This window comes from Anser brachyrhynchus (genome assembly GCF_964034855.1).
Source record: "Anser brachyrhynchus genome assembly, chromosome: 28".
Classification (NCBI taxonomy): Eukaryota; Metazoa; Chordata; class Aves; order Anseriformes; family Anatidae; genus Anser; species Anser brachyrhynchus.
Window position 1 is genome coordinate 815,996 of NC_137721.1, and position 27,846 is coordinate 843,841.

A 27,846-nucleotide genomic window follows, 5' to 3' on the forward strand; every position below is an offset into this window, starting at 1 on the left:
CTGGACCCAGCTTGACTGCCCCAAGCAGCAAAGAGGCTGCAAGGGGGACAAATTTCAGCTACAGTCTATTCATCGTCTTCCTCCTCCACCATTCCCACAGTCACCACCCAAAGCCACGTGCAGCCCCTTTACAAGAAAGGGCTGCCCCAATCACCACCCTCATTACCACATGGGGGGGGGGCGGGGTCGGGCGGCAGTAGAGAGGCCGGCGGCGTTGCTGCGTATGCAGCACCCCTGCATCCGCACAACCTGGCGCTGCAGCACCCCTCTTTGGTCACCGGGCGGCAGTAAAGCGGCAGTCCTGCTGTTGCAAGCCGGGGCGCTGAGCTTCAGCGCCACCGCGACCCCACCGCCAGCTCCCGTGCGCTATAGATCCTCCGCAGGTCTAGCAGGGCCACCCAGGGCCCTCTAGCTCCCCCGGAAAGCCTCCCAGTGACCGCCTGTGTCGTCTAGGATGCCCTAGAGGCCTTCCAGGGCACCCTAGGAACCCCTCGGGGCCTTCAGGGGTTCGCAGCTTCTCTGGGCTTTGTCTGCCCCAGGTTCTCTCCTCCTGCAGCCTGTGAGGGAAGGCCCTGTGGGGCAGGACTGTGGGCCCTCATGCTGTAGCACAAATCCCCATATTCTGTAGTGGGGGAAGAATAAACGGCTCTGGGTGTTGTGTTCCTAAACAGAAGAGGGCTGCCTGGGGGGATTGACCCTTGGCCCTTCTGGGCTCAACCCTTTTAGCCCCCTCAGCACAGAGCTGTGATGAGCTGCGACAAAATCCTGCCCCATTGCAAATCCATCACAGGTCCCCACCATCGCAAACGAGCTCCAGGGCCCTGAAAACCCATGGGGGAGGGTTGCAAAAGTGCGGAGCCAAAAGCACTGAGCCAAAAGGGCTGCCCCTGCACAAAAAAGGGCCCCTGTGGAGCGGGAGACGCTGTCCCGCGCACAGCCCTAAATGGGGGCTGCCCCGCCACGGGGAGGATGCACCCACCCATGTGCTCGTGCTCAGCACCATGTTGGGTGACGTTTCTGCGCCTGCTCCTTTCTGCCTAGCCCCACCTTGGCTGGTTAAACAGGTTTGAAGTCCAGACGGAAAAAAAAAATGAGAAGCATTTCGCAAGCTCGCTGCCCTGCAGCTGCCGCTGTGCAGCTCCGCACCCCATGGCCCCCTGCCCTTCTCCAAGTAAGTGAGGGGAGCCTGGTGTTCCACAGGGCTGGGGGTGAGTGGGGTTGGGAGAGGGGAGATGGAGGTGGGCAGGGAGCTGCTTTAGCCGTCCTCAGATTGAACCCCTCACTGCTCTATGCCTCCGTTTCACCATGCTTGTGGCCAGGCCAGGATTCTTTCCAGGCATGCACAGGGGAATATGTCAGAGGGAGAGGGGGTTTTTCGTGGCAGGAGGCTCCTGTGCCCACAGCCAGCAATGCCTGGAGCAGGTAAGAGACCGGGATCCCCTGCCCAGAGGGAACAATGGAAGATTTCTGCCTGAATCTCCTGGTACCCCACAGCAAGTGGCAACTGACCCGCCTCCTGCGCTTCCCCCCAAAACCCAGATCAGTCTCAGCCACGGGAGGCAGCAAATCTGGCCCATCCTGGCGTTAGCTGTGGTTCCCAGATGTGGCCCCGTTGGCTCTCCCCAAATATCTGTACTTGGCTGATGCTGGCATGGGATGGAGCTGTGGGTGGAAGTGGTTGCATTGGCCAGGCAGGATCCCATTTCCCCAAGCCCCATGGCTCATCCCCAGCCAGGAAACCTAGAGTGTTTTGGGGGGAGGAGGGCAGTTCCCAGGCTGTCCCTGCTTCGCAGATGGGGTTTGTGCCTCATGTTGTTACTGGGGCTGTGTGAATGACCCCAAACCTCTCAGTTCTGTTGTCTTTTTGTCTGTCTCCGTTCTTGCACAGGGTAAAGCCAGAAGGGATGGGAGCCTAGTCTCTTCCTGACACCCCAAAACAAAGGAGAGCGTCTCACCAGTCCCCAGCTGCATCTCCAGTAGCACCAAGCCAGCCCCCCTCATGGCTGCTGCCGACCCCATACTGCCCCCAGAGGAGGTGGCTTTGCTGGAGCTGGGGAAGGTGGCCCCGGCCACCCCCCTTGACAAGGTGCCTCCAGCCCCAAATGAACACGCAGGGGATCCCAATGCCACCCTGCTGTGGGACCAGTGCCAGCACGGTGGCCGGGGCCAGAAGGAGCCTACGGAGACTAAGAGGCGCTCAAGTCCTGAGGGGGGCCGTGAGGATCCCGAGGAGGCTGCTCCCGTGTGCCCCCCAGCTGAATCTAAAGATGATGAAGCCCATGGGCTGCCTGTGATGGCGGCCCACGTCTGCGTGCCCATCAACCCGCAGTGCATTGAGCGGAAGAAGCAGCCCACCCCGTGGCCCCAGAAGGAGGGCAAGGGAGGCTGCGTCCCCCACGAGGACGGACCCAATGGCCTCCGACAGAAGCAGGTCTTCCTTCCCGTCAGCCCCTTGCGCTACAGGGACCCAGCAGGCTTCGAGGGGCTAGTGGCTAAGCCATCAGCCGAGAGGTCATCGTGCCCATGCATCAGGGACTGCAGTGCGGATGGACTCAAGGCTATGGCCTCGGTGGTTGGGGCCCTGTTCCTGTGCCCCTGCCTCATCTACGGGGCCTATGTCTTCCTGCCCTTTGATGCTCCGCTCCTGCCCACCGTCAGCGCCCGCCTGGTCTACACGCTCCGCTGTGCTGCCTTTGCCACCTTCCCCATTGTCCTGGGTGAGCCACAGGGCCAAAGTGCCCAGCGCTGGGCTGTGTTAGCCCCGGGTGGGGGCAGGGCTACAGGGGGTGGTGGGTAGAGTCGGGGCTGGTCTCTTTGCCTCTCCATTGCTCTTGCCAGGAGCAGACAACCATTTTTCTTACCCTCTTTCCCATCCTGCTGCATCTCCCTGGTCCTCCCCGCAGCCCTTGGGCCCAACACGGCTTCACCAGGTGCCTGCTCAGCCCCTCTCTCTGCCCCCCAGGGATGATTGTCAGCGGCATCTCCCGCCTCTGCTCCTCTGCACTGGAGCCCTTCGGAGAGCTACAGCAGGAGGTGGAGATCCACCGCACTTACGTCTCCCAGTCCGTCCACCTCTTCATCCTCTACTTCTTCAACATGGCTGTGCTGGCCACTTACCTCCAGCAGGAGGTCCTCAAGCTCATCCCCCTGCTCACAGGGCTCTTTGCCATCTCCCGGTAAGTGTCCCCTTTCTCCTCCCTGGGCTGCGGCAGTTCCCAGCATGGAAACGGGGTGCTTGGCTCGTGCAACCCCCCCACTTCAGCAATGCCTCAGCTGGCTGACGACAGCCAGGAAAGCTTGTGTGGGGCAAGGGTTGCTTCATCCCTGCTCCATCCCTCATCCTGCTTCCCACAGCAGCCATACCTGGCAAACTCTTGCTGAGCCCGGTACCCTGAGCCAGGTGCCGGCCCCAGGACATCTCCCTCACTGTTCCCCCATCTACCTGCCCTCTCCAGGCTGATCTACTGGCTGTCATATGCCATTGGGCGCTCCTTCCGTGCCTTTGGCTTCAGCATGACCTTCCTGCCCCTCCTGGCCATGCTGCTCTGGAACCTGTACAGCATGTTTGTCCTAGAGCCTGAAAACCTCCTTGCTGTGGCAGCACCGAAGTCTGAGGACCGCTCCAAGGAGAGCAGCGCCAAACTCCGGTACTGGGGGTGAGGGAGCCCCAAGGGGACCAGGTGCCAGGTCCCTGAGGTGTGGAGGGGCTGAGCCTTCCTGAAGGTGGAGGTAGGGGGACAGACAGGGCCCCTGCTCCCTGCCTGGACCTAGTAAGGCCCCTGGGGTTGATATGGTTGAATTGTAAAGCCTTCTTCGTGGGGAGTTTCCTGCAGGTGGACAAATGACACCCCGGGCAAGACCCAGGGAGCAGAAGGACCTGTTCCTTGAGGATGGTTGGGGCAGGATTTGCTGGACTTCCTCCTGGAGCTGGCTTTGCCCAATAAAGCCCTTCAACTGAGCAGCTGTGTGTGCCTGTTTTGGGGAGGGAGAGTTAAATTCTACCTGGTTGGGGGGGGGGGGGGGGTCCTCCCCCTGCTGTCCATTGCCCAACACTGTGACTGCCCCATCCCTGCAGAGTGACGTGACCAGTCCCACCCAACTCCTTCCTCCTCCACCTCTTCCTCCTGGCAGGGGTTCAGCACCCAGCTCACAAACCAGTCTGCCGGGTCGGAGACAGCTCTGCCCCTGGGACAGACGCAGTGAGAGGCTGGGACGGGTCAGGCAGCCACAGGCGTGCTGCTGCCTGGGCTGGAACAGCCAAATCCACCCCCCTGATGGGATTACAGCCTGCACCCCGCTGGGGCTTGAGTGCTGAGCCCCACCCTGTAGCCCTTTGCAGGCATCCATCCCCTGCACATCCATCCCTGTATAAGCCTGGTTGTCGTGGCTCTCTGACTCTCAGACATAACCCAAAAAAACAGCTATAAAAATCCCCCAAATAAAGGGAAAGCCCCTTCAGCTCTAGATCTTGCCAAGCATTTGATTTCTCTAGCCTCTCATCCCCAGCTGCAGTATCATGGGAGCAATTCACCCAGTGCAGCCCTACCAAGCTGGAAAAGGGGGACAGCCTGACTCTTTCAAATGTGCTTTGGAACAGGAATATGGCTTAGGGCCTGGGCTCATGCTGACCCCATGGCTCATAGCCAAAACCACCCTGGAACAACCATGAACCGCTACAGATTAGGAGCCTCCCTCCTCTCAGAGGTGCTTTCATGCCTTGGCTCCTGCTGTGAGCTGCAGCACCCTTCCTTTAATCCCCACAGGGCCCCAGAACTCATCCCACTTTCCCATAGTGCAGTGTTTCCCCAGGAAACCACTCTTAGAAATCCCTTTTATTTGGTCAAAGAGAAGTCAGTGACTGTGAACACAAAAACCAAGCACACTGCTAAGTGATGTGGTGCCTCCACAACCACCGAGCAGCCCCGGATCACGCAGGTCCCACAGCTTCAAGCACACAGAGAGCACCTCCAAGCTGGTCCTGCAGAGCCCAGACAGGGTTTAAGCAACGGCAAGGCCAGATCAGCCTTGGACCTGAGCTCAAGCAGCTGCTGCAAAGCAGCAGTGAGTTTCCTTCTTGTGCCAGCAGCCCTCACCGAGGCCAGCACAGCACGAGGCTCCCATTCAAAGTGGGGATCAAGCAGTGTGTGATCCCCAGCTGAGCTGCCAGGGGGGGCGGCACCGGGATGCCCCCAGCACAGCGGGAAGCAGAAAGGCGCCTTGCATGCTGTCAGGAGTAGCACCAGTCCCCAGCCCTGTCCTCCAGCCCTGCTCCTAGACTGGAGCCACCCAAGCAGCGCCTTGAGCACTCTGGAATTGGCACAGGACAGGGCACAGCCCATCCCTGCTGCTGCTTGGCTGCAAACAGGACAGCAGTGGTCTCATCCCTTGGGATGATCTTTCCCTGGCTCAGAAAAACCCTGACCAACTCCCCCCAGTCACTGTCCTTGGCTGGGTGGATCAGGAAAAGACAGAGGAAGAAGTGTAATCGATGCAGGATCTGGGCAGTAGGAGGGAGCCCATCAGAGGGACGTGTGACAGGGGCAAGTACTGCAAATGTTGTCCGTGTCCCCTCTGAGCCTGAACTGCAGGGTGAGAGTGGAAAACGGAGAAGATTGCAGGCATTGGAGGCCCTGTAGCAGCAGTGGTTGCTTCCCTGGGGACAAGAAAGAGCCTGGAGGACTCTCCAGAGCCCACCCCACTCAGTTGATGGGCTCATACTCAGTGTAGCGTTTCCCCTGGGCAAAGAGAACCACGCAGCTGCCCACCACTAGCAGCACCATGGGGGTGCCCAGCGCCACGGCCATGATGGAGATGACCAGGGGAGAGAAGGTGTCCTTGGGGGGCTGCCCAAAGCCCAGCAGCACAGACCTGCAGGAAGGAATGAGACACATCAGCCACAGAGATGGGGATCAGCTCTGCCCCATGGAGGGGAATATCTGGGGCTTTCTACTCCAAAAGGATTTCTTGGCAGGATCCCGCACGGAACAGTAGAAGGAGGCTGGTGATGGAATGGGTCAAAATGCAAGACTCCTTGCCACGGGATAATAGGAAAACAGGCTGTCAAAGGGAGATAGTTGCTAAACACAGAAACCCTCTAGCCTAGCAAATTCCCCAAATCCAAGCTACCAGTAGCAGGGAGAGCATCACTTTGGTGCCCAGGAGACTGCACTCACCAGCTCAGGTAGCGCTTTTCCTCATAAATATTTCCGTCCTCACCCCCAAAGGAGATGTTGACAGCACTGATTGTGTAGGTGCTGCCTACACCCTCCCCGAAGTAGGCATGGACAATGCTGGACCTGGGCAGGGTCCAGTTGGCTGCTTTCAGGCTGCCGGAGCGGCACTGGATGCTGTCCTCACGCTTGGGGGTCTGCGAGCCATAGGCTGTCGCCTTCCACTGCAGGAAACTGAGCGCGGAGCTGTCGTTTCGGGACTCAGCTACCAGGGAGAACGTCTGGCGAGGGGAGAACAGGAGAGTGTCTTTATGCCAGGGCGACCATAGCGGCAAGCAAGGCAGCAGGGGATGTACCCGCCCCCAATGCTCTCCCGGCACTCACCTCAAAGATGGTGGGAGTGTACTCATCGTCGATGGAGCGTGCTGAGCGCAGCCTCTGCACCACTCCTGCCTCTTCCACTGTGGCCATCTCCAGGGCGAACCACGAGCTGTTGCCCCGTGGGGCCGCCCCAGCAAGGACAAACTCCACTTTAGAGCTGTTTGTTGTGTGCAAAAGGCCAGGCAGCGTCCCGTCGCGGCCACTGGTCTCGTAAGCTGTCACCTGCGGGAGAAATACGTTGGAGGGACAGCATGATCCTGGGCTGGGACACCAAGGAGCAGCGTTCCTTCTCAAGAAGGTTTTTTGGACAGGGTATTCACTGGGTTCATCCCAGTACATCCCTCTGCGTGCTTACCCGAAACGCCAGGCTGCCGTTGGAGAAGCTGCCGCTGGGGTCAGCAGCTGGGCCACCCACGAAGTCGGCCGTCAGGGCAGTGTGGTTCAGGGTCCGATTGACGCTGTCCCAGGAGAAGTCCGACAGGTCGTAGGTGGGGTAGAAGACCTCCTCCAGCGCGTTGGCCTTGCTGTACTCAAACACCTGGGGAGGAGGAAGGGGAGAGGGGCTGGAAGCTGCCAGCAGGTGCCGTGGACATTGTCGCTTTGTGCTGTGGTGCACGGAGCTGCCACTGCCAGCAAAGAGAGGAGGGAACCAACAAAGGAGGTGCCTTGGCAAAGCATCTTGAGGTGGCATCGCAAGCCAGAGACAATCAGGGGTGTTCACACGAGGCAACGTTGAGCTGCAGTTGGGAAAACTGCTGACTGACCTGCTCTGCCGTAGGCACAACCCTACACCTCTTGCACTGCAGGGCTGCTCTCCCAGAGCAGTGCTACATCCCCGGGCAGTACCTTGGTGAAGACAACAGCGGTGGAGTACACAACACTGTCGGCAGGCTCGATCCAAATGGCTCCGGCGGGAGCGGGCGAGAGCAGCTGGGTCCAGTTGATGCGCAGGGCGCTGCTCGTGCCCTCGGTGACCACCAGCAGCGCAGCGGGGGCCCCAATGCTGCTCCACACGTAGTGCAGGGTGTCGTTGGGCCCCACCGCCCGGACGTGCAGCAGGTTGACAGAGGAGCCGTTCCAGCCAGGGTTGTACTGCATCGACACCTGCGGAGGAAGAAGAGGCCTCAGTGGGAGGCTCAGTTCTCCAGCAGAGGCCGACCTGAAAGCCTCTGCTTGGCTGGAAGAAGGCACGCGGGGCCGTCCCCAGCTTCCCCATGAACCCAGCGGGTGATGAAGCCCTGGCGCTGCCCAAGGAGCGCGGTCAGCATTGCGCACCCGCTGCGCGCCCGCCGGCTGCAGGGCAGCTTCCCCATTTTGGAGCAACTTCGCTGTTCGCAGCCGGGTCCCAGGGGGAAGCTTGGGACCACCGGGGCAGGCTCCCCCCGGGCCCAAGCTGAGCCCAGGGCACGGCCCCGGCTCAGCCCGGTGAACCACGCCCCGGGGCCCCGGTGCCCTCCCTTTCCCACTCCCGGTTCCCCCTCCCCCTCCCCCGGCCCCCGTGCTCCCCCCCGGTGCCGCCGTCACCTCCCGGCCGCCGGCCGCCGCCAGCAGCCCGGCCAGCAGCAGCAGCCGCCGCATGGCTCCCTCCGGGCGCGGAAACCGGGACCGGGACCGGGACCGGGACCGGGAGGGGAGGGCCCCGGCCGCTCACGTGACAGCTCAAAGCCCTCCCCCTCTTAAAGGCGCCGCTTAAGGAAGGGTGCGGAGGAGGGGACCGAGGCGGGGGGGCGGCCCTCAGCCCCTACCCGCTTCCTCCCCACCACGCACAAACCGCCCAAGCAGTGAAATCACGTCTTTTATTGTTGAGGCAAAGAGCAATGAGGAAGTACAGGGTAGACTTAAATTAAGCAGTGGTATCTCCACATGGGCACTTCATGGGACGTGTCGGACCTTTTCACCATATTCCAGGCTTTTTCCCCCCACCCCTCCCCGAAACTTCAAACAAATTCTTGGACTTTGCCCCAGCTCCGTCTCAGGACTGGGGAGAAACCACAGTGCTTCAGGGAGCTGCTTCTGGTGTCAGAACCATGCTGCCCGGTGCTTCGTCGTGGCAACGCAGCCTCTACTCCTGGGCGGCCTCCGTTGCTGCAGGCTGCTTGCTTTGCTCGTCACCTTTCTTTTTGTGCCCCGAAACAATGTCATCAATGCGGAGCAGGAGAACTGCAGTCTGCGGAAAAATACCATATCCAGGTCTAACCAAGAGCCCATCACAAAGAATAAAACGCAATCCACGTAGCTTTCACAACAACAAACCATCTGCCTTCCGAGTGCCCACAGTGTTTTTGAAGAAGGGGAGCCTTTCAAGGTCAGATACCAAAGCACAGAAGCTCCCGGGACTGCTGACTGGATTCCAGCACACTGCTGGCACCAAATTTCTCAGCCCTGGCTCACACAGAACCGCTCATTCTTGTGAGACAGTTAAGTTAGAGAAACAGGTAGGATGGAAAAGGGCACATCCCAGGCTCAGGCAACCCCTCCAAAAGCAATACAAGCTCCCACAGGTGTCGCATCCCTTCTGCATCCCCATCATACGCCTTCTGCATTAGCGAGCTGGCAAAGTTTGCAGCACTTATCCAAGCGTCCAAATGCCTAAGCAGCAACATGCCCTGCTCCAAAAAGACAAGCTACAGAGGCTCACTGTTTTTTTTTTTAAAAAAAAAAAAAAGTTTTAACTCCTTACCTCTACTGCTGTTTTGTAGGTCTGCAATTTGACTGCTAAAGGCTCCCAGATCCCCAGGTCCTTCATATCAACTAAGGCTCCGGTCTCACCATTCACTCCCCATGTCTGGCTGCCCTCCTGGGTGTGTTTTGCCTGTAAGCACAGCGACAGGTCACTGCCAATCAAGTAGCAATTCACCTGCAAGAAACTCAAATTCATAGGCTCAAGAAAACAGTAAGTAGTCTTTTTTTTTTTTCTTCAATTTTGGAATTTACACAAAAGCATATTACCGAGCTTATAACAACTGTATCAGAAATTACACTTGGTGATTCCTCTCTCTCGTGCCATTCAATCTGACCACAAAGGAAGATTTTGATTTTGTTCACCCTCAGGGTTTTGTTATTTTGATTTTACACTCTGGTACTTCAAACCAACCATTTAATTCCATTTTCATGACTTCATGTTCTGGTGCAAGGCTTCAGTAAAAATGTTTGCAGCCCAGCTAATGCAAGAAAAAAAAATAGTCTTTCAATCACCTTGAGGGGATGGGTTACTTCAACAAAGGCTTCCTTCACTGTAAAAGCCTGCTGCAACTGCTGTAGGGCTACAACCTCAACAGTCTGAGGAGCTGCCACCTCAAGAGATACTGAAAAGAAAGGATCTGAGGGGCATGACGACGAACCTCTGGGGATAACTCCCTGGTGCATGCCTTACCCTAAGCGAGGTCAGCACGCGGATGGTACTAGCACCACAGTTCTGGATGAGCGTTCGGGGAATGACTTCCAGAGCTTGGGCTACTGCCCGGTAGGGCCACTGCTCCACACCCGTCATGCCTTTGGACTTCTCTGTCAGTGCATGGGAAACCGCCATTTCGGTCGCTCCCCCTCCTGGCACCAGCTGTGGGTCGATGAGGACGTTCCGACACACCTGCATGGCATCCTGAAGGTTGCGTTCTACCTCCTGTAGCAGGCACACAAGATGATTTATTGGTTGTAGAAAATGAGCACAAGTCTGCTGGGCTTGTCCCTCCACCGTTTTGCCTTGTAGAATTCCCATCTTGTGTGCTCTTTCTCACTCCAGAACCCAGAGGGAACTCACAAGGAAGTAACAACTTACCGACACTCAGAAGGTGGCAGGACAGGAGGGAAAAACATGTAATAACTTACTGCAAGGATTTCCTTGCTGGCTCCACGCAGAATGATAGTGCAAGCCTTGGGGTCTTTGCAATCCGTGATGAAGGCAAAATACTCATCTCCTATTTTTTTGACTTCAAAGAGCCTGGCTCCGGTTCCCACATCTTCCTCTCGCAACTCATCAGTGCGACTCACAATGCGAGCTCCGCAGGCCCTATCACACAACCAACGGTTAAGTCAGATGCTCACAGATAAGAACAGAAGAGAAAGAGTGAGACAAGAATGAAAACTCAGTGCCACAGACAGCAAGAATGAACTGTGGCAAGGAAAACAACATTTACCTGGCGATCCTGTTGTTGTCAGTCTTCCTCACTCTGCGGATTGCTGTGATGTTGGCTCTCATCAGGTAGTGTTGGGCCAAGTCTGAAATCAGGTTTGTGCAACTTTATTGATAAATCAGCAGTATTTATTTTTTATTTTTATTTTTTTGTTTATAGACTCTGTGTATCTTTAAAGTAGCAATAAGGGAAAGGAAGTATCCTAAATGTCGCGCCTTAAACCAATCTGCAAGGCAAAATTACAGAGCAGCTCTCCATGGTTTGTTAAACTCATCCTCACTTATGTTTTGATATAGTTTCCAAATGCTGGAAAAGCAAAATATTATTATAAGCACCCATGTTCAAAAGAATGAAATCTAATACCTGCATTTCAGACCTATTTTCTAGAAAGATGACCAAAAAACAAACAAGCAAACTACAATAAGGCCATGTTCAAAATTATTTTTTTTTCTTATTATTGAACAGTGTGTTTAACGCAGTATGAACATTAAGATGAACTCAACTAAAGGAAGGATCATGAGTGTTATTACCAGAAATTCCTTTTTCTGTGATGACCAGATCAGGCTTCACTCTCATAAGATCCTCACAGATCTGCTGAATGTACTCTTCCTCCATCTGCAGGATGCGGGCAAAGTCTTCCTCCCGTGTTATTTCAATATCAGTCTGTATAGAAAGAAGTGTAAATATCTTGCTGTATTCATCCCAACCCATCACTGAGTTAAACACAGATCCTCTGGCTTAAGCTACCTCAACTCTCACAGGAAAGAGTTAGAGGGAACTGCACAACTAAAAATACTGATCAGATGAACTGACACCATGTCAGTTTAACACTAGCATTAATTAAGACAGATATTTGACTCTTGACATTCGCATTACACAAATCACTGTAGCTACTTCACAGTGAGTTAAACATTGTAGTCTCAGTTATTTTCCCTCTTTTTCTCCAGGGTACTGACTGATCCCAGAATCAGCAGAATTAAGCTATACATGCAAAAGGTCTCTGAAAGGCAAGAAACATGGAGCCTTCTGCTCCTCATGCAGATAACTAGCTATCTGGATTTGTTCACCTCGCTAGTCTTAAACGAGAAGTTGCAGACATCCCTAACAGGACTTGCTTTACCTGGCTCTCTCCTTTCTTGTACTCTAGTGAACAATCCAGAAGGACAATGCGTGGATTCTTAATAAGGCGACGCATCCTGGGATGAGTTACATCTTTATTCACCATGATTCCACGCAGAACACAAGAGTCTTCACTAAAGCCACCTGGAATCTGACAGACATAAGAAAGGGGGAAGAAGATGAGTTAGTCTACTCTACAAAAATCTGTATATCCATGCTCCTGAAACTATCCATCCCATGTACTGAAAAAAGAAAGCTCTCCTGAGCAAATATGATTTAACTCAAGTGATAACCTGAGTTAACGGTAATAGCACACTAACTTAGGTCAAGTGAAAAGCCACTGAAGAACTTGAGAAACTGCTTAAAAACCTATTGCGTGGCAACGTGTGGTTGGAAGATGGAAACTGAAATAGTTTAAATGGCCGATAGCACAAAGTAAAATATCTCCCAGGGTTATGTTTGCAGACTTCAGATCAATAGCACAAAATTCTTCCCACTGCATTCTAGAAACAATTCAAAATGAGAAAGAAGCACACAGATTAAAAAAAAATTAAATTAAATTAAAAAAAACACATTCATTCAGGACATACCTTCTCTACTTTTGCATATTTTTTTATATCAATTTCTTTTCTGCCATTTTCCTCAAACTCCACAGTCTTAACAGCATCAAGAGCAATGGTACAGGCCAAGTCAGACCAGCGGTTTATTGCTTTGGTGTTTATAGCACTCTTTATTATTTTAAGCATCATCTCTCTGTTGTTCACATCCACTGGAGTGCTGAGAGAAAGTAAAAAGTCAATAGTAAACTAAGCATTATTCCAAACTACAATCTATTCATAATCCCAGTTCATCTCTCTCTAATTTTGTTGTTTTACCAACATGATTCCCTCAAGAATCATCTTTAAGCAAAGCCCCACATCCCTTCTCTCTGACTCCCACCAGCCCACACTTACCCAATTTTCTTTAGAATACTGATCATGTCATCCAAAGCCTTACGATAAGCCCCAATGATCACAGTTGGGTGCATCTGCTGTTCAAGGAAGTGTTCAGCAACAGAAAGCATCTCTCCGGCTAAGGGGAAAAATAAATACATACAAATTCCCCAGATGAGTTAGCAGAACAATTGGCAGCCAAGACTTGAGAAAAATATACCAGCCAAAAGTATCTGCTATCCATGCAGAGAGCTCTAACATCATCTATACCTTCTGTTATACTTGATTGTGCTGAACTGGGGGAAAGAACACAATTTTTTGAAGCACGGAGCTGATCACTAAACGGTCTAATGAACCTAGTACTCTTCGTGGTCTAAAAACAACCCAACAAAAACCAACCAACCAACCAACCCAATTTTAGGGTTGGGAAATAGCAAGTGTCTGTCTCAGTAATGCATACTTACTGGGATCTGATAAGCAAACAAGACAAGCTTCAGCATTAACTTTCTATAAAAGGTACATGTCTTATTTGTGCTCCTTACCAAGGATAATTACAGATGTGGTCCCATCTCCAACTTCTTCATCTTGAGTACGGCTAATCTCAATCATTGATTTTGCAGCTGGATGCTGGACTTGAATCTGTATGGATGCAAATGGTATGGTTTTGGTTCCACAATACTAAAGCTGAAGCTTCTTTCAACGGAACAAATACCTTGCATTTTAAATAATCAAAGGTATTCTGCCCAACTATAACACCGGTATTTCTTCCTTTTTGAGGGGGAAAATAAGCATTTGTATTTCATAGTATTGCATCCCCACAGTTTTCCAGGCATTACAATTTTTGTGATGCTATTTCCACAATACTCACACTAGAAAAGCAATAACAATTTCTTGGTCTAATCATTTAGCATGGTAAAATTAAGCATCTACTCAATACGCTTTGATGCAAGCGATTGTAACTACAATTACCAGTGAATTCCTACCAGTCTTATAAAACCTCCATGAAAAATTACCATCCTGGGATCAAATGCACTTTTCCGAGGAAGAGCACTACCTAGAAGCATTTAATTCCTCTCCAATAAGCACCTTTTCTTGGTAATGTTTAATATTTTTTGGTTCTCAAGATAGAAGGTGAAATAACATAATGCCACTGGCAGCTATTTAACCATATCCCACAACATACTAACTCACAAGTTAAGCAAGACAATCCTTTAGGAGAAACTCACCTCTCTAAGGATAGCATTGCCATCATTGGTCATCACAATCCCACCCATGGGGTCCAAAAGCATCTGCAACCAAAAGAGAAGCAATATTTGCACTGACCTTTAATAAGTGCAGCGTTTCTAGTCAGCAGCAGCACAGGGATCTCAGCAAACATTCTTACCTTCATCATAGCTCTTGGTCCCAAACATGTTCGAATAATGTCAGCAATAGTCTAGGAGGAACAAAAGGAATTAGGCAAAACATGAAGGCACCAAAACACCTAAAACAGCCTTGAATAAACCCATAACCTACACGAAACAAGCAGCCACTGCAATGAATCTAAACAACCTGATGATTCCGCAATTTTTTAGATGCAGCAGAAAACAGGACTCGTGTGGAAATGAGAACCCAGGGATTATTAGAGCACTGGCATCACACTGAGTTAGTACTTAAAACAGATGCCAAAAATTAAACACTCTCAGACTTGGCAGAGAAAGAGGTTTTGATGGGTTAAACCCCTCCGTGTGCAGTTACATCGAACATATTGGTTTTAACACTGAACATTCATTTTATATGGTCCTTCTACTCTGTTTTTACATACATACACACACACGTCAAAAAATAATAAAAAAGTTGATTGACATCAGAATATGGTACCTTAGCAGCAGTGATGTTCCCAGTCTGGACTTTTCTTCCAGACTCACGTTTCATATTCTGACCTAAAGCACGCAGCAAAAAAAAAAAAAAAAAAAGCACAAATATAACCATCATCTAATCTTTCCAGAAAACCCAAGACTGAAACGGTGATGGTGACAATGGGTCAAAGACACCCTCTCAGTCACACACAGACAATATGCACACGGTTCTAAATTAAGGATTTACAATAAATATTACATCTGGTGTAAGAAAGCATACTCATAAAAGAGTATCAATGAAAAATAGTATTCCTGATTATAGCAGGATACCTGATTAGCAACACATTCAACTGAAAAACTCGCACCCCTGAGGTATAACCGCTTTCCCCACAAAACCAAGCAGCAATGACTCACAAAAACCTGGAAGACCCCCTAAATCCTAGAGGCTGCTGCACAGTACCTTGCAGTCTACAAAGCCTGTATGATAAGAAGGACCAGGGTTTAGGATTCAGTTTTATACATCAGTAAATCTCAGCCTTTGGTATGTTTGAGCAGGCTGTAGCAGAGGCTCACAGGCACATTGAGGGATCTGTGTTACGTATTTAGCCTGGGCGAAGAGAGGCTTAAGTCACAATTACACATAAGAACTCCCCACAGATTTATAGGAAAGGATAAAAGCCTAAAAGCAGCACCGAGAGGACGGGAAGGGAGCCTGGAGCCACGGGACCCCGGCTAACCCCGGGGACCACGGGGAGCAGGGGCGCGTCAGCCCCGCGGGGGCCACGAGGGGGGCGCCGGGCCCTGAGGGGACACAAAATGGCGGCGAGGGGGGAACTCACTGAGAACGAGCACGGGGCGCGGGCCCATCATGGCGGCGACGGCGGCGAGACCCGAAGCGCGGGGCCGAGGGGAAGCTTCTAGAGCGGCGCTCGCTCGCCCCGCCACGACAGCCTACCCCGAGGTCCGCCCCGCCGCGCCCAATCGCTGCCTGCGCAGCGGGCCCGGCGTCCAATCAGAAGGCGGGATCGAGCAGAAGGCGGGGTTTGCGCCTCCCGTCCCCACCCCTCGGCGTTTTCATAAAGTTCGGTTGAGGAGCAACCGGACTGGCAGCGCGTTGGGAGGGGCCCGGCGGTATGGCGCATGCGCAGGCTGCCGGGCCCGAGAGCATGGCTGGAAGGGGGCCGGCGCTCAGGGCGCATGCGCCAACCGAAGGGGGCTATGGGAGGGGCGGGCTGCCACGGGGCATGCTGGGAGTGGTAGTCTTTGAGGGGTTGGTGTCACAGAATCAGAAAATCATTAAGGTTGGAAAAGCCCTCCGAGCTCATCTGGTCCAACCGTCCCCCTACCACCAATGTCACCCACTAAGCCGTGTCCCTAAGCACCACGTCCAGCCTTTCCTTGAACACCCCCAGGGACGGCGACTCCACCACCTCCCTGGGCAACCCGTCCCAACGCCCGACTGCGCTTTCTGAGCAGAAATGTCTCCTCATTTCCAACCTGAACCTCCCCTGGCGCAACTTGAGGCCATTCCCTCTAGTCCTGTTGATAGTTATCCGCAAGAAGAGGCCAACCCCCAGCTCCCCACACCTTCCTTTCAGGTAGTTGCAGAGAGCAATGAGGTTTCTCCTGAGTCTCCTCTTCTCCAGAATAAACAACCCCAGTGCCCTCAGCCGCTCCTCACAGGACTTGTGTCCCAGGCCCTTCCCCAGCTCCGTAGCCCTTCTCTGGACACGCTCCAGGCCCTCGGTGTCCTTCTGGTAGTGAGGGGCCCAAAACATGGTACTCAAGGTGTGGCCTCACCAGAGCAGAGCACAGGGAGACGATCACAACCCTGGTCCTGCTGGCTACACTATTCCTGAATAGGACTCCTCCCGGGAGTCTTTATAAGTACTATCTTTTAACGAAAAGCTGCTGTTTTTTAAGCGCTTTTGGGAGTGCAAGTAAACCGTCTTCCTCCAAAGGGCAAGCCTGGGTGCAGCGAGAGGGAGGGCTGGCGGAGCAGGACTACATTTCCCAGCATGCCTCGGGGCGCTGCGAGGCCACACGTCACGGCCTGCGGGCACTTCCGCTCCCTTCCAGCTGCTGACTCGGCCTTCCGCGGGCTGCGGCGGGGAGGTGAGGGTGAGCGGTTGGGGGCAACGGGGGCTCGGGGATGTCGGCGGGGCGAGGAAGGGGAGCCGGGGAGGGTCTGCGGGAGGCTGGGAGGGCTTTGGGCCCCCCCTCTGGTGCTGCTGCCGGGGTATTTCGGGGAGAAAAAAGGAGGGGGGGGTCTGAGTCTCCCGCAGGCAGCAGTCAGTGGCGCTCTGGCCTAGGGGGAGCAGTGGCTGGGAGCTTGCCCTCGTGTTCCTGGGCTGTGTTGGGCTTGTAGGGAAGTGCTGATGTGGGTGGAAATGCGGCAGGGTGGTATGGAGGGGATCCCCCCTTGCAGAGTGGGGGACCTGGCACCGCAGCAGTCTCGGTATAGAAACTAAAGCTACCGAGCTCCGTTACAGGTTGGGTGTGGAGCGGCTGCGGTCTCCTCGTCCGATCTGGGAGATACTGGGCTCAGGGAAATAAGGGCACGTGGCTTGGAGTGGGGAGTTGTGGGGACTGGAAGGCTGCTGGAGGGTGTTGGTGCTACTTCGGTCACTGCAAGTAGAAGAAAAAAAATCAGAGTCTGGAAATGAGAAGCTAGCACGTTCTGAGAACAACAGAGGATTTGATGGGGGGGGGAAGAACCACCTCTGGTTTTTGTAAGGCAGTGCTTTGCGATGGCAAAAAACCGTTAACTGATAAAATTGGTGAAACCATTAATTGACAGAAGTTCTGCTCTGAAAGTTACTGAAAGAGGTTTTGTGATCTGAGATCTTTCCCAGTTAACGAGCAGGAACAATACCTGCTGGGGCTTTGAGAAGGGAGAAAACTGCCACCTTTGCTGCCATGCATTCCAGCCTAGGCCACTGCTGTGTCGTTACTTGCATTCTTGCAGGGAAGTATACAGATATTTCAGAGGCAATTGCAGAGCTGTATGGAGCTGAGGTCATTTCTCCCTGCCCTGTGACATCCTTTCACGATATTGCTGTGAAGTATACAGCTGCTCATGTCTTACTACACATGAATGTGTCGTCTTGCTTAGTTGTCCCGTTTGTGTTCTTTTTGCAGTGAAATTATGAATGACGTTCCATTTTCTTTTATTTCTAGATGAAGCTCCCAATTCTTGCTGTGTTTGCCCTGTTCTATGTGGCCCACTGTGAAGAAGGTGCCAGGCTCCTGGCCTCCAAATCTCTATTAAACAGATATGCTGTGGAGGGGAGAGACTTGACTCTGCAGTACAACATCTATAATGTTGGTTCTAGGTAGGCCTTCTCTGGGTTTCTAATACTGACCAGGAACAAATCTTACGCGTATGTGCCTTCAGGATTCATGACTGTTTCTAGGCTTCATAATGTGCTGTTACCTTTGCTCCCCCAGCTGTGAGCGCTCATCACACTTCTTGAAGGTTGAACCCTGGAATTTGCTTTTTTCCCTCCTGTCCTCTTGTCCTTGCTTTCACCTTGTGGCTGCTTTAGCTCTCTGTCCAACATGGCACAGTTACTCTCATGGCAGCTTGTGATACTCTGTTACCCATAAACACAGAATCCCTTTCTTGTCTTTGTGAGCTTTTTCATTTCTGCATCCCTGTCTTTTTGCAGCTTCTCAGTTTTGCCTTCCTCTTTCTGTAGTCTCCCTGTAATACACCTTGACCATCCTCCCCATCTTCTATTTGTGCCTTTTTGTTTCAAAAAAATCAGTTCTGCAAACAGTGGAATTGTCAATATTGGACTGTCATTCCTCTTTGGTGCAGCCTCCAGTGAACAGAATACCAAGTCTGACTTGCTTCTCATCCCCCTTTTTGTTTTTTTGTTGTTGCATTTTAGTGCTGCTTTAGATGTGGAGCTGTCGGATGATTCTTTTCCTCCGGAGGATTTTGGCATTGTCTCTGGGATGCTCAATGTCAAGTGGGACAGGATCGCTCCGTATCCTTTCATGTTTTGAAATCTTTTCTCCAACGCTCAGTTTTACCCCTAAGAATCCTGTAGTTCACTTGTCTGTCTTCAGTGTCACTGAAATCACACCGTATCAGACCCTGGGCAAGGTGCTGAATGCAAACTTCTGTTCTTGAGGGTGCTGGGTTTTGTGGCTTTGTTGCCTTTTAAAATAAGTTACTTGCAAACAGGGCAAAATCACCATGCAATTCATCTGTCTCGGGAAAAGGAGTTGGCTGGATCAGTGTCCGATGGGTCTGCTGTCTGTAACTACAGAGGACTCTTACCTATTTCCTTACGTTCTTTCCTTTGATGAAATGAAACCATTTTCTGTAACTTCCATCTCTCAGAGCAAGCAATGTGTCCCACACTGTGGTTCTGCGGCCTCTCAAAGCTGGATATTTCAATTTCACGTCTGCTACCATCACGTATCTGGCACAGGAGGGTGGACAGGTTGTGGTGAGTGGCTTGACCCTTCATAGGATCCTCACACAAATTGAACAGCAGATACGCCTGACTGTGTTCTTTGAGGTGGTTGTTAGGGATGACGCATTTGCCTACTCTCTTATACTGCACGTGCTCTGCTGCAAGATGGAAACGGGGCAAATACTGTTCCCCCTCTGCCTTTTTCAGGTTGGTTTCACAAGTGCTCCTGGGCAAGGAGGAATCTTGGCTCAGCGTGAATTCGACAGGAGGTTCTCCCCTCACTTTGTAAGTATCTTTCAATTGGCAATTGAATTGCAGTTACCATGCAGCCCAGTGCAGTGCTAGGTTGTGGTGTGTTTGGTTTGCACTACAATCACCTGGAAAACTCCAGCATGGATTGCAATTAATCTGCATCAGTTGTCCAGAAGAGTGTCACAGATCTGGAGAAGAGGCTTCATCCCAGCTACCTAAAGGAGCTGGCTCTGTAGGATTTGGCCTTGGAGCCGTGAGGGTGGAAGATCTGAAAGGACCTCATGGTTATAAGACTCAGCTATGCATGGTTTGTTTTGACTTATAACTGTTTCTCTCTTCAGCTGGACTGGGCAGCTTTCGGTGTGATGACTCTGCCCTCCATTGGGATCCCGCTGCTGCTGTGGTACTCGAGCAAGAGAAAGTACGACACCCCCAAGACCAAAAAGAACTGAGCAAAGCTAAATCTAACCATCACCCCAGAGCTTAGGAGAGAGCAAACATTAACCCACACAGAACAGTGGGTGTGTTGGATCAGCAACAGTCACTCCTGCAGAGCACTGCCTGGGCTTCAGCCCTGTCTGCAAGAGGGAGTCACCAATCACTTCAGTGGCAGTGATGTGTTGTCTACCTCTAATAATAAAAAAAAAAAAGGCAAACCCCAACACCAAATCCCAAAACTGCCCAGCCAAACCCCCTTCTCTGTGTATTTGGAGTAGAGACGCCTTGCTTTGTTCCAGATTTAGTGCCGGTGCGGCTGTGACATCAGTGTTAACACCTAGAGACGCTTGTTTGTGGGTGTGCAGCTCTGCAGCATTTCTGGCCTCTGTGTTGCCTTCCTGACTCCCTTCAACCAAGTGGATCTTTGCCTGCTGCAGCCCTCTTGAACCTTGTAAATCTTAGTGTCCATCTCTTCCAGGTGCTGCTCAACTTGCCAGAACAGCTGTGGAAAGGAGCTCTATCTAGTGATGATAATAGACCTCCTTTTGACAGAGGCTTGTTAGAGCTGCTTCTTGGGGTGGGGCACGGGAAGCCCCCTTGTATTTTGGTGAGGAGTTGATGTGTTTGTTTTTTTTTCCTTCTTGCTCTTGTTGCTCTGGTGAGGGTTGAGGTAGTGAGGTTTTTTTTGTAATAAATCACACCATGAAAGAAACCTGCTTTTCTTTTACTGGGAGGTTCTGGAAGTGCCTGGCTGGCTTAAGATGCAGCTAAAGGGTGGGCAGACAGGAGACTAAATCAGTACACTATTCCATCAGTAAAATGAAGACTAAAAGCAGTGGAAACACGTGGGAAGCAGAAGTCACTTTGCCAGGTTCATTCCTCTGTCCCTGCAGGGCTGGTAGTTTGCACCAGCTTTCCTGGCAGCCCCAAGCTCAAGAGTAATATTTCTCTTCAGTTATAAAACAAATTTCACTGTGTCTTTGTGTGGGGCATGGATTTGTGCTTTTCCTCTGGAGGAGGTATTGGCACAATGACGACTCGCCCCAGGTGACCTGTGGGTGCTGAGAGTTTTTTCATTTCACAGACTCGTTTAGGTTGGAAGAGACCTCTAAGATTACGTAGTCCAACCTCTGACCTAACACAAGTCCGCCACTAAACCATATCACTAAGGTCTACATCTAAATGGCTTTTAAATGCCTCCAGGGATGGTGACTCAGCCACTTCCCTGGGCAGCCCATTCCACTGCCTAACAACCCTTTCAGTAAGTTTTTCCTAATATCCAGAGGATGTAGACTCTTTTTCTCCTGGAGTCTCAACAAAAGTTCCCAGTTCATCCACACCGGCCTTCCCCTCCGGCTCACCTTATGGGACTCAGGAACAGCCTGCGCCTGTGCCTTGAAGATTTCCGTCTTGAGGAGCGTCCAGGTTTCCTGGACCCCTTTGTCCTTCAGGAGTGACTCCCAAGGGACACCCCTGCAACAAGTGTCCTGAACCGGGTACAAGTCCGCCCTCCAGAAGTTCAAGACAGCAGTTTTGCTAGTTACCCTTCTGACAACACCCAGAATAGAAAACTACAATTTCATGGTCACTCTGCCCAAGACAATCCCCAGCTTTCACATCTCCCACCAGTCCTTCTCTGTTAGTGAAGAGCAGGTCTAGTGGGGCACCTCCCCAGTAGGCTCTCATAGCAGCTGTGTCAGGAAGCTATCTTCCACACAGCCTAGAAACATCCCGGACTGGTTCCTTTGTGCAGTGTCATATTTCCAGCATATATCCAATGTATACTAAGTTTGCAGATGACACTAAATTGGGAGGAGCTCTTGACACCCTTGGGCATAGAGAGGCCTTGTGGAGACATCCTGAAAAATTAGAGGGCTGGGCAATCACTAACCATACGAAGTTAAACAAGCTTCCTTTCTGCGGGGCTGCTCTCCAGCTTCTCATCACCCATCTGTGCATATAGCCAGGGTTGCCCTGCCCGAGGTGCAGAATCTGTCACTTGCTCTTGTTAAATTTCATATCTATTATTGGTTCCTTTGCACTGGTTCCCAAACGTACTTGGGCTGTGAGTTCAGCATTTAAGCTGTCTTTACTTAACCTACGCATATGAGTTAAAGCAATACATTTCCTCTCTAAACTCTTTAGCCCAAATAAATGTAAAAACGATTCACAACAGAAGTTTTTCACTGAAAAAAAAAAGAAAATTTGTTTAAAGACAACATGTAGGCCTATAGTGAATAAATCTAAAGCAAAGGGTTGAGTGAAGTTTCAGTCTCAACTAAAACTTTTAACAGGACGAACTTTTTTCTTCAGAACATTTTTTTTTTGTCGTCTCTGTTGGAAATGAATGCTGTGTTTGAGCACAGGTTCTGTCATGTGGGTGCAGTGGCAACTGAAGTGCCAGCATTTATATTTCAGTGTCATTATCACAAAAATTCACATCAATACAAAACCACTGATAGCAGCTGCTTTCCTCTCTCCATGCCTTTGGCAGTGGTCCCCATCCTCCACTCCCAAATCACAGACATCATGTGGAGAGACTTTCCTCTCGGCAAAGCCCTGGAAATACCATCCATTTCCCAAGGAAATGACTCTGTCCTGCTATTTTTTTTGTTTTTGACTTTTAAACAGAAAGTGTTGTTAATCTGCCAAACCAAGGACAAGCAAATTATGGCATTGCTACCAAAGACAGCAAGTGGGCAAATTCAAGCATCACCTGGCTCAGCTGTAGGAAAACGGAGCTTTAGCAGCACCAGAAAAGAAGGTGCCAGCTAGAGCCTGCCTAGATGAAGTTCCTTCTGGCGCATATTTGTGCCTCCATATACAATATGTAGGATTTTGGGATGGTGAAACTGATCTTTTATTTTTCAAACAAAGCCTGCAATCTCATTGACATCATCACACAAAGCTAAAATCATATCCACGTCATGACAGTAGTACTCAGTGCTGAACTGGAGAGAGGAAAACAAGATCTACATTAAAACTGTAGGTATCACAATTTAACTCTGAAAAAAATACTTTTTTTCCCCCAAAAAGAAGTCACTTGGTGTCTGTAAATCATACTCCAAAATCCTCCCACCAGATCCACACAAAGGACCCCCTCTCAGTCTGTAGCACAAGCTGACCTAACAGAAGGATTTTGCCCATAGAGACAGAAAATGGTTCCTGAAGTCAGTAGATTCGTGCAAGCATAGCATCAGCAGTTTAACTGAAGCCACAGGAGTCCTCTCCAAAGCGCAAGGTCCCTCTATATTTGTGGGTAAGAGGCATAACTGGCAATCCCGCAGTGGTTTGCATGGTTTCTTGACATGCGGATATAGCCATCGTCACCAAAACGCACACCCCAACTTTTGGGAGAAGAAACAATCTATTAGACATTAGAAAAAAATAAATCCTTTTTCCGTAAAGCAGCAGCTTTATCAACATTCCAGTGTTTTTGAGGTCTGTGTCACAGAGCTTTTTACAGGCAAGTGACGGAATGAAACCATTCAGACTTCCTTGTGCCTGTGATGAAGTGTTTTGATCAACTGCTTCACGGAACTTCAAATTCCAGATTAAGTTTCAACGGAACACATCAACATAAAGGGAACTTTAAATGCATTTAAAATACTTATACACACTTTAAGTTCCTTCACATTGCTAGGAGGACATAAAGATTTCTTTGGTGTGGTTAAGCATGAATCCCTAGAGAACAGTTTAAGGCCCAATATCGGTGTTCAACTCTATAACAACTCCCATCACATAGGCATCCAACTGACCTTCCTCTAATCTATATAAATGTCAGTTGTTATAAAATCTGTAGTCTGAGGCTGCCAGTGTGAACAAAGGGAGACGACCTATGAGAAGCCTACCACCGTAGATAGTGAGCATGTAGAGTTTGGTGACTTAGTGCAGTGCCTTTACCTGTTTTTCACAAGCCAGTAATCCTTATCATTTAGGGTGCCATAACCAACCACGAGTACTCCATGATTCACCTCCTGTGTGCACCGTGGGTCATCATACACACCTGCAAAGCAACAGAGTTTGAAGAAAGCATGCCATCAGCCCACCAGACCCCATCAGCCAAGCAGGCCTAAATTCAACAGCGTCTGTGCTAGAGGCTGATAGCAGCTAATGCTACTATCTTCGGTTTTGTCATATTGGTGCCTCATCTAGGAACTGAAGGCCTGACTTGCCAAATTCAACCTATATTTAAGTTTCATAAGCTTTACAGGTAGAGAGAGAGACAGAAGACAAAACATGGCCACAGATCTGCGTGGCCTCCGGGGTAAAAAGGACGTACCTGACTTGTACAAGAAGAACGTGGGCTGGGTTGCGTCGATGGCAACAGAGACTGGTCCAATATTGGCTACAGCATCTTTCAGGGCTGCTTCATCAGCATATGGGAGCTCAACGTACTTGGAGCAAGTGGCAGCTCGTGTGGAAACATTATATTGACATGTCCCGTTCTGGTAGATACGGGCAGGAGGTAAGAAGAGGAACACGTGGAATCTACCAGGAGCATCTTAAGTCTTTCAGGCACGTTTTCTGCCAGCCCCCTTTTACTTTATGCTACCCTATTATTCACTTTTCTTTGACCACCATTTTTCTGTACACAGAATTACAGAGCGGATGGCAGAAAGGACCTGAAGAGGTTGCGTTGTCCATCTCACTTCCCCACAGCAAGAGCAGCTAAACCGTTTTAATAGTATTCTCTGCCCTTTTTTTCTATAAACCTCCAATGATAATACTTCTACCGTTTTGCTAGAGCAACTGTCATTGCTTCCTCACCCTTCCCATCAGAAGGTTAACCTCACATTTAACCTAAATCTCCTCTACTGTAAATTAAGCCTGTGGCTCCTCATTCTCTCTCTAGACACAGATAACAGCATCTTTCATCCCTGTAGCTGCCTTATGCACGTTTTAAGGCTTGTATTTCATTTTTCCTCCTTGAACTAAGAAGCTGTTCCTTTGACCTTCTATCACATGCCATGTTTTCAAGACAGCAGGGCATCTCTTTTTTTTTGTTTTGTCTCTGGCCATCAAGACACTTAGCAGGAGGATATTTATTTGCTCATGGCTCAACAATGTGAAACAACATCAGGAACAGCATGCTGCAGTACTTACACAGCATCTGTTACAGGTGGCTTTTCAAAAAACGGTCTAAATGTAGTTCACTGGAAACCTCTGCCTGCTGAAATGGTAGAAATACGAATATCCCATTTTTAAACTACAGAAGATGGAATAATACAGAGAGCTCAGAACAGGGCCCAGGAGTGCTGTCCCATTTTTCTCTTCCATGTGTTGTGATGCCTCATAATTTATGTAGGATAGAAATGAACTTGTAGAAATTCTGGCTCCAAGACTTCATTCACCCATGATGGAAAAAAAAAAAAAAGCTGAAGTACTCTTCCCCAGGATTCCTAGGATTGGAAGAATCATCTGCAAAGTCTACGACTACACAGGAGACTGGTGAAAACCAAGACAGAGGGAAACCAACATTGGAGGAGGGAGGGGGCAGCTACGCAAGAGAGCAAAACAAATTACCACATTGCTTCCTCACTCCTTTTAACACCCAGGTATTTCTCTGAGGATTTCACATACTGTTTCGGTATGATGCCTACCTGAGCCATGTATGGGTAGGATTCATCCGAGTCAATCCCATTGTTGTCTATGATGTACTGGAAAGCTCTGGTCATAAAACCTCCACTGCAGCCCTTGTTCCCATACATCATGGAGCAGTCAACCAGGTTCTGTGCACTCAGGGACACCAACTTGCCCGTTTTCAGCTTCACTTGGGCTTCAAGGGCTCCCACGGCACTGAAGGCCCAGCACGACCCGCAGGCACCCTATAAAAGCCCCAGCGAGGCTCAGGCGCTGTCCCGTGCTGCCCCAGCACAGACCAGGATGGGGAGAGCTTCGCACCTGGTTCTTCACCTCCGTGACACAGCCCTTCTCCCGCCAGTCCATGGTGTCTGGGATGCTGCCGCCTGGCTGCGGTTGGTACGTGGAGGTCCGGTTGTGTCCATGGAGAACTTTCAGCCCAGTCAGCAGAGCAGACACTTCCTCACTGGTCTGGGGGTAGAAGCACCAGTTCATGATGCCCCTACGTCTGATAAGGCTTACATGGGGCACATGGGAGGTGGCAACGGGTTTCTCTCAAGCTGAAGGAGTTAGAGATTTTGGGGAGATCCCTGGCTTTTTATTTATTTTACATTTGAGTTCTAGCTGCTCATTGGCAAGGGCAAGAAAAATACAAAACTTGACTCCAGCCCCAGAAATCCCTAGAAGCCAGTATGTCTCATTAACCAACACTACAGTCTTGGGGTATGGAAGGGGTACAATTTGCACATACGCATAATGACCAGGACCAAGTTCACACACCACAAACACTATGGTAATGGGGAGATTTCCTCACACCTGATTGCCTCACGCGGGCAGGCTGAAAGTGGCAGCGTCGGGGCCGTGCCTACTGGAGGCCACAAGGAGAGGATGGACCAAGAAGGGCTGTCAGGAGCTTCTCTACCCCAACCCACTTATACATCCTGTTTATCCATCTGTCCGTGTCCCCCCCCAGGTAACTCGCGAAGCGGCTGACCACCTTGGGGTGTCACCCACCATGTCAGCCAGGTGATTCATGCCCAGCTGATAGGAGTGCAGCCCCAGGGAGTGCTCCAGGTTGTGCAGCGTCACGAGGCGCAGGTTCCTCTCCCACGTCATGCGTCGCTCCCCTTCCTCTTTCTGAAACCAAACCCAACCCGGCAGCGCTGTGGTGGGCAGCAGAGGCCCCCCAAAGCTATTTCGCCCCTCCCCTGGAAGGTTGCTGCCCCCCACACCCCCCCCAACAAACCGTGCCCCCCATACTGCCCCTACCTGGTGACGGTACTCTTTACCATGGGCTTTCTTCCAGAGCTGCCAGTGCCAGTCCAGCGCGGGGTCAGGCTGTCCCAGCACCGCTGCCAGCACGGCCAGGAAGGCAACATACACGAGCAGCCCCATCCTGCACGGCCGGGTCCAGGGAGCTGGCGCAATGCCGCACACGCACTGGCAGCCACGGGCTCAGAGCTGGAGCGGGGCCGTGCTTGACCGCTGTGTGACAAAGCCGGTTTGGTAAGGGAGGCAGAGCAGGTCAAGGTGTCATCACCGGGCTCCCTGGCATGCCCCTGGCAGGGTTTCCACACTAGGTGATGCCGACTGCCCCATCCTGCCCACAGCCCTGCACCTGCCACCCTGCGAGCTGGGAAGAGGAATCCCACCAGGACTCGAAGTGCCCTTGGGGAAAGCTGGACACAACCCGTGCCCATACGCACACCAGCAGGCAGGGACACATCCAGACATGCGCCAGCTGGTGCTTCCACCCTGAGAAACCCTATCCATCCCCTGGCCAGGCGGCTGCTTTCACAAACCTGTGTTTTACAGCACCTAAAAACAAAACAAAACAACTATTTTCATGCAACTGATACCTGCCAGCTCTCAAAGAGGGGCTGCTGCAATTCAAACACCTGCAGAGGGGTGCTCGGAAGAGATGAGATGGAGGCAAAGCCCCACGTACAAACATTTCTTCAGTTTTACTTCCTCAATGCTCAGTTCTCCCAGAGTTGTAAGACACAAATGCAACCCACGTACCTGGGCAGCCTTCTGCCAGCTCAGGGAGCACAGGCACCAGTGGAGGGATACCAGGGGCCCGTCCAGTGTCCCCACTGTTACCCCACGGCTGGGACGTGCAGGGGCTCACACATCCAGGGACTGCAGCTGCGACTCGCCGATCAAATCACATGAGCTGAGAAATGAGGAAATGCTCTGATTTCGTTTTCACTTAGCTGAGACTGTGCCCGTGGCGCCTGACCCAGCCCCTCCACTCCTGGCAGGATTGCAGCCAAGTGAAGGACCTGACCCCAGCACCCAAATGTCGGTGCAGAGCTGCACCACGGTTTATGGGGGGGGGGAGCAGGGATGGTTGTACCCTCCCCACACCCCCTCAAGGGGCTTTTTGCATTTCCACAAGCTAGGAGCTGCCCCGCCGTGCTCTGCCCAGGCCATACATCAGCTCAACCAAAGCAAGCAACAACAATAACAAAAAAAAAATCGCCCTTTTTTTTTTTTTCCTTCTCAGACCGGAAGATGTGGTTTAAACATGGCCACATTCCAGAGCTGAACCTGATGCATCTGTGGCTGGT

At 51.3% G+C, this 27,846-nt stretch overlaps 5 protein-coding genes across 5 annotated transcripts; 2 read left to right on the top strand and 3 right to left on the bottom strand.

Moving 5' to 3' along the window:
- Positions 1–917: 917 nt before the first annotated feature.
- Positions 918–3,958, top strand: TMEM79 (transmembrane protein 79). The gene is made up of 4 exons (XM_080569947.1): positions 918–1,171; positions 1,889–2,717; positions 2,963–3,176; positions 3,456–3,958. The coding sequence occupies exons 2-4, from the start codon at positions 2,000–2,002 to the stop codon at positions 3,658–3,660; spliced, it is 1,137 nt and encodes a 378-aa protein (XP_080426073.1). The 5' UTR covers positions 918–1,171; positions 1,889–1,999; the 3' UTR covers positions 3,661–3,958.
- An 859-nt stretch (positions 3,959–4,817) lies between these two features.
- On the bottom strand, positions 4,818–8,236 carry GLMP (glycosylated lysosomal membrane protein). The gene is made up of 6 exons (XM_080569945.1): positions 8,076–8,236; positions 7,398–7,655; positions 6,907–7,089; positions 6,555–6,773; positions 6,174–6,451; positions 4,818–5,868 (listed from the first exon to the last, which is right to left on the bottom strand). Exons 1-6 carry the CDS (start codon positions 8,127–8,129, stop codon positions 5,700–5,702), a joined length of 1,161 nt encoding a protein of 386 aa, XP_080426071.1. The 5' UTR covers positions 8,130–8,236; the 3' UTR covers positions 4,818–5,699.
- Positions 8,237–8,333: 97 nt separating this feature from the next.
- CCT3 (chaperonin containing TCP1 subunit 3) lies at positions 8,334–15,700 on the bottom strand. The gene is made up of 14 exons (XM_080569944.1): positions 15,410–15,700; positions 14,593–14,654; positions 14,117–14,167; positions 13,959–14,021; positions 13,275–13,371; positions 12,754–12,871; positions 12,391–12,577; positions 11,802–11,951; positions 11,212–11,344; positions 10,685–10,766; positions 10,377–10,557; positions 9,925–10,170; positions 9,232–9,363; positions 8,334–8,718 (listed from the first exon to the last, which is right to left on the bottom strand). The coding sequence occupies exons 1-14, from the start codon at positions 15,438–15,440 to the stop codon at positions 8,614–8,616; spliced, it is 1,638 nt and encodes a 545-aa protein (XP_080426070.1). The 5' UTR covers positions 15,441–15,700; the 3' UTR covers positions 8,334–8,613.
- An 830-nt stretch (positions 15,701–16,530) lies between these two features.
- SSR2 (signal sequence receptor subunit 2) lies at positions 16,531–20,402 on the top strand. The gene is made up of 6 exons (XM_080569950.1): positions 16,531–16,685; positions 17,751–17,905; positions 18,467–18,565; positions 18,925–19,033; positions 19,208–19,285; positions 19,594–20,402. Exons 2-6 carry the CDS (start codon positions 17,751–17,753, stop codon positions 19,702–19,704), a joined length of 552 nt encoding a protein of 183 aa, XP_080426076.1. The 5' UTR covers positions 16,531–16,685; the 3' UTR covers positions 19,705–20,402.
- A 2,124-nt stretch (positions 20,403–22,526) lies between these two features.
- On the bottom strand, positions 22,527–27,453 carry CTSS (cathepsin S). Its single transcript, XM_080569949.1, has 8 exons — positions 27,296–27,453; positions 26,543–26,758; positions 26,288–26,410; positions 25,595–25,744; positions 25,294–25,518; positions 23,973–24,138; positions 23,594–23,696; positions 22,527–23,037 (listed from the first exon to the last, which is right to left on the bottom strand). The coding sequence occupies exons 2-8, from the start codon at positions 26,666–26,668 to the stop codon at positions 22,938–22,940; spliced, it is 993 nt and encodes a 330-aa protein (XP_080426075.1). The 5' UTR covers positions 26,669–26,758; positions 27,296–27,453; the 3' UTR covers positions 22,527–22,937.
- Between the last annotated feature and the right edge of the window lie 393 nt (positions 27,454–27,846).

Bases quoted from the DNA above. Each gene is read 5' to 3' on its own strand.
- CTSS (XM_080569949.1), bottom strand. From the start codon at position 26,668: ATGGGGCTGCTCGTGTATGTTGCCTTCCTGGCCGTGCTGGCAGCGGTG. The intron at 26,411-26,542 runs GTAGGGGCAGTA...GTTTGGTTTCAG, and splicing joins GTAAAGAGTACCGTCACCAG to AAAGAGGAAGGGGAGCGACG. The intron at 23,038-23,593 runs GTAAAGGCACTG...TTCTCCCAAAAG, and splicing joins TACTGGCTTGTGAAAAACAG to TTGGGGTGTGCGTTTTGGTG.
- SSR2 (XM_080569950.1), top strand. From the start codon at position 17,751: ATGAAGCTCCCAATTCTTGCTGTGTTTGCCCTGTTCTATGTGGCCCAC. The intron at 18,566-18,924 runs GTATCCTTTCAT...TCCATCTCTCAG, and splicing joins AAGTGGGACAGGATCGCTCC to AGCAAGCAATGTGTCCCACA. The intron at 19,286-19,593 runs GTAAGTATCTTT...TTCTCTCTTCAG, and splicing joins GGAGGTTCTCCCCTCACTTT to CTGGACTGGGCAGCTTTCGG.
- TMEM79 (XM_080569947.1), top strand. From the start codon at position 2,000: ATGGCTGCTGCCGACCCCATACTGCCCCCAGAGGAGGTGGCTTTGCTG. The intron at 2,718-2,962 runs GTGAGCCACAGG...TCTGCCCCCCAG, and splicing joins CACCTTCCCCATTGTCCTGG to GGATGATTGTCAGCGGCATC. The intron at 3,177-3,455 runs GTAAGTGTCCCC...TGCCCTCTCCAG, and splicing joins GGGCTCTTTGCCATCTCCCG to GCTGATCTACTGGCTGTCAT.
- GLMP (XM_080569945.1), bottom strand. From the start codon at position 8,129: ATGCGGCGGCTGCTGCTGCTGGCCGGGCTGCTGGCGGCGGCCGGCGGC. The intron at 6,452-6,554 runs GTGAGTGCCGGG...TCCCCTCGCCAG, and splicing joins ACACTCCCACCATCTTTGAG to ACGTTCTCCCTGGTAGCTGA. The intron at 5,869-6,173 runs GTGAGTGCAGTC...TCCTTCCTGCAG, and splicing joins GAAAAGCGCTACCTGAGCTG to GTCTGTGCTGCTGGGCTTTG.
- CCT3 (XM_080569944.1), bottom strand. From the start codon at position 15,440: ATGATGGGCCCGCGCCCCGTGCTCGTTCTCA. The intron at 11,345-11,801 runs GTAAAGCAAGTC...CTTTCTATACAG, and splicing joins ACAAGAAAGGAGAGAGCCAG to ACTGATATTGAAATAACACG. The intron at 9,364-9,924 runs GTAAGGCATGCA...CTGTGCTTACAG, and splicing joins GCGTGCTGACCTCGCTTAGG to GCAAAACACACCCAGGAGGG.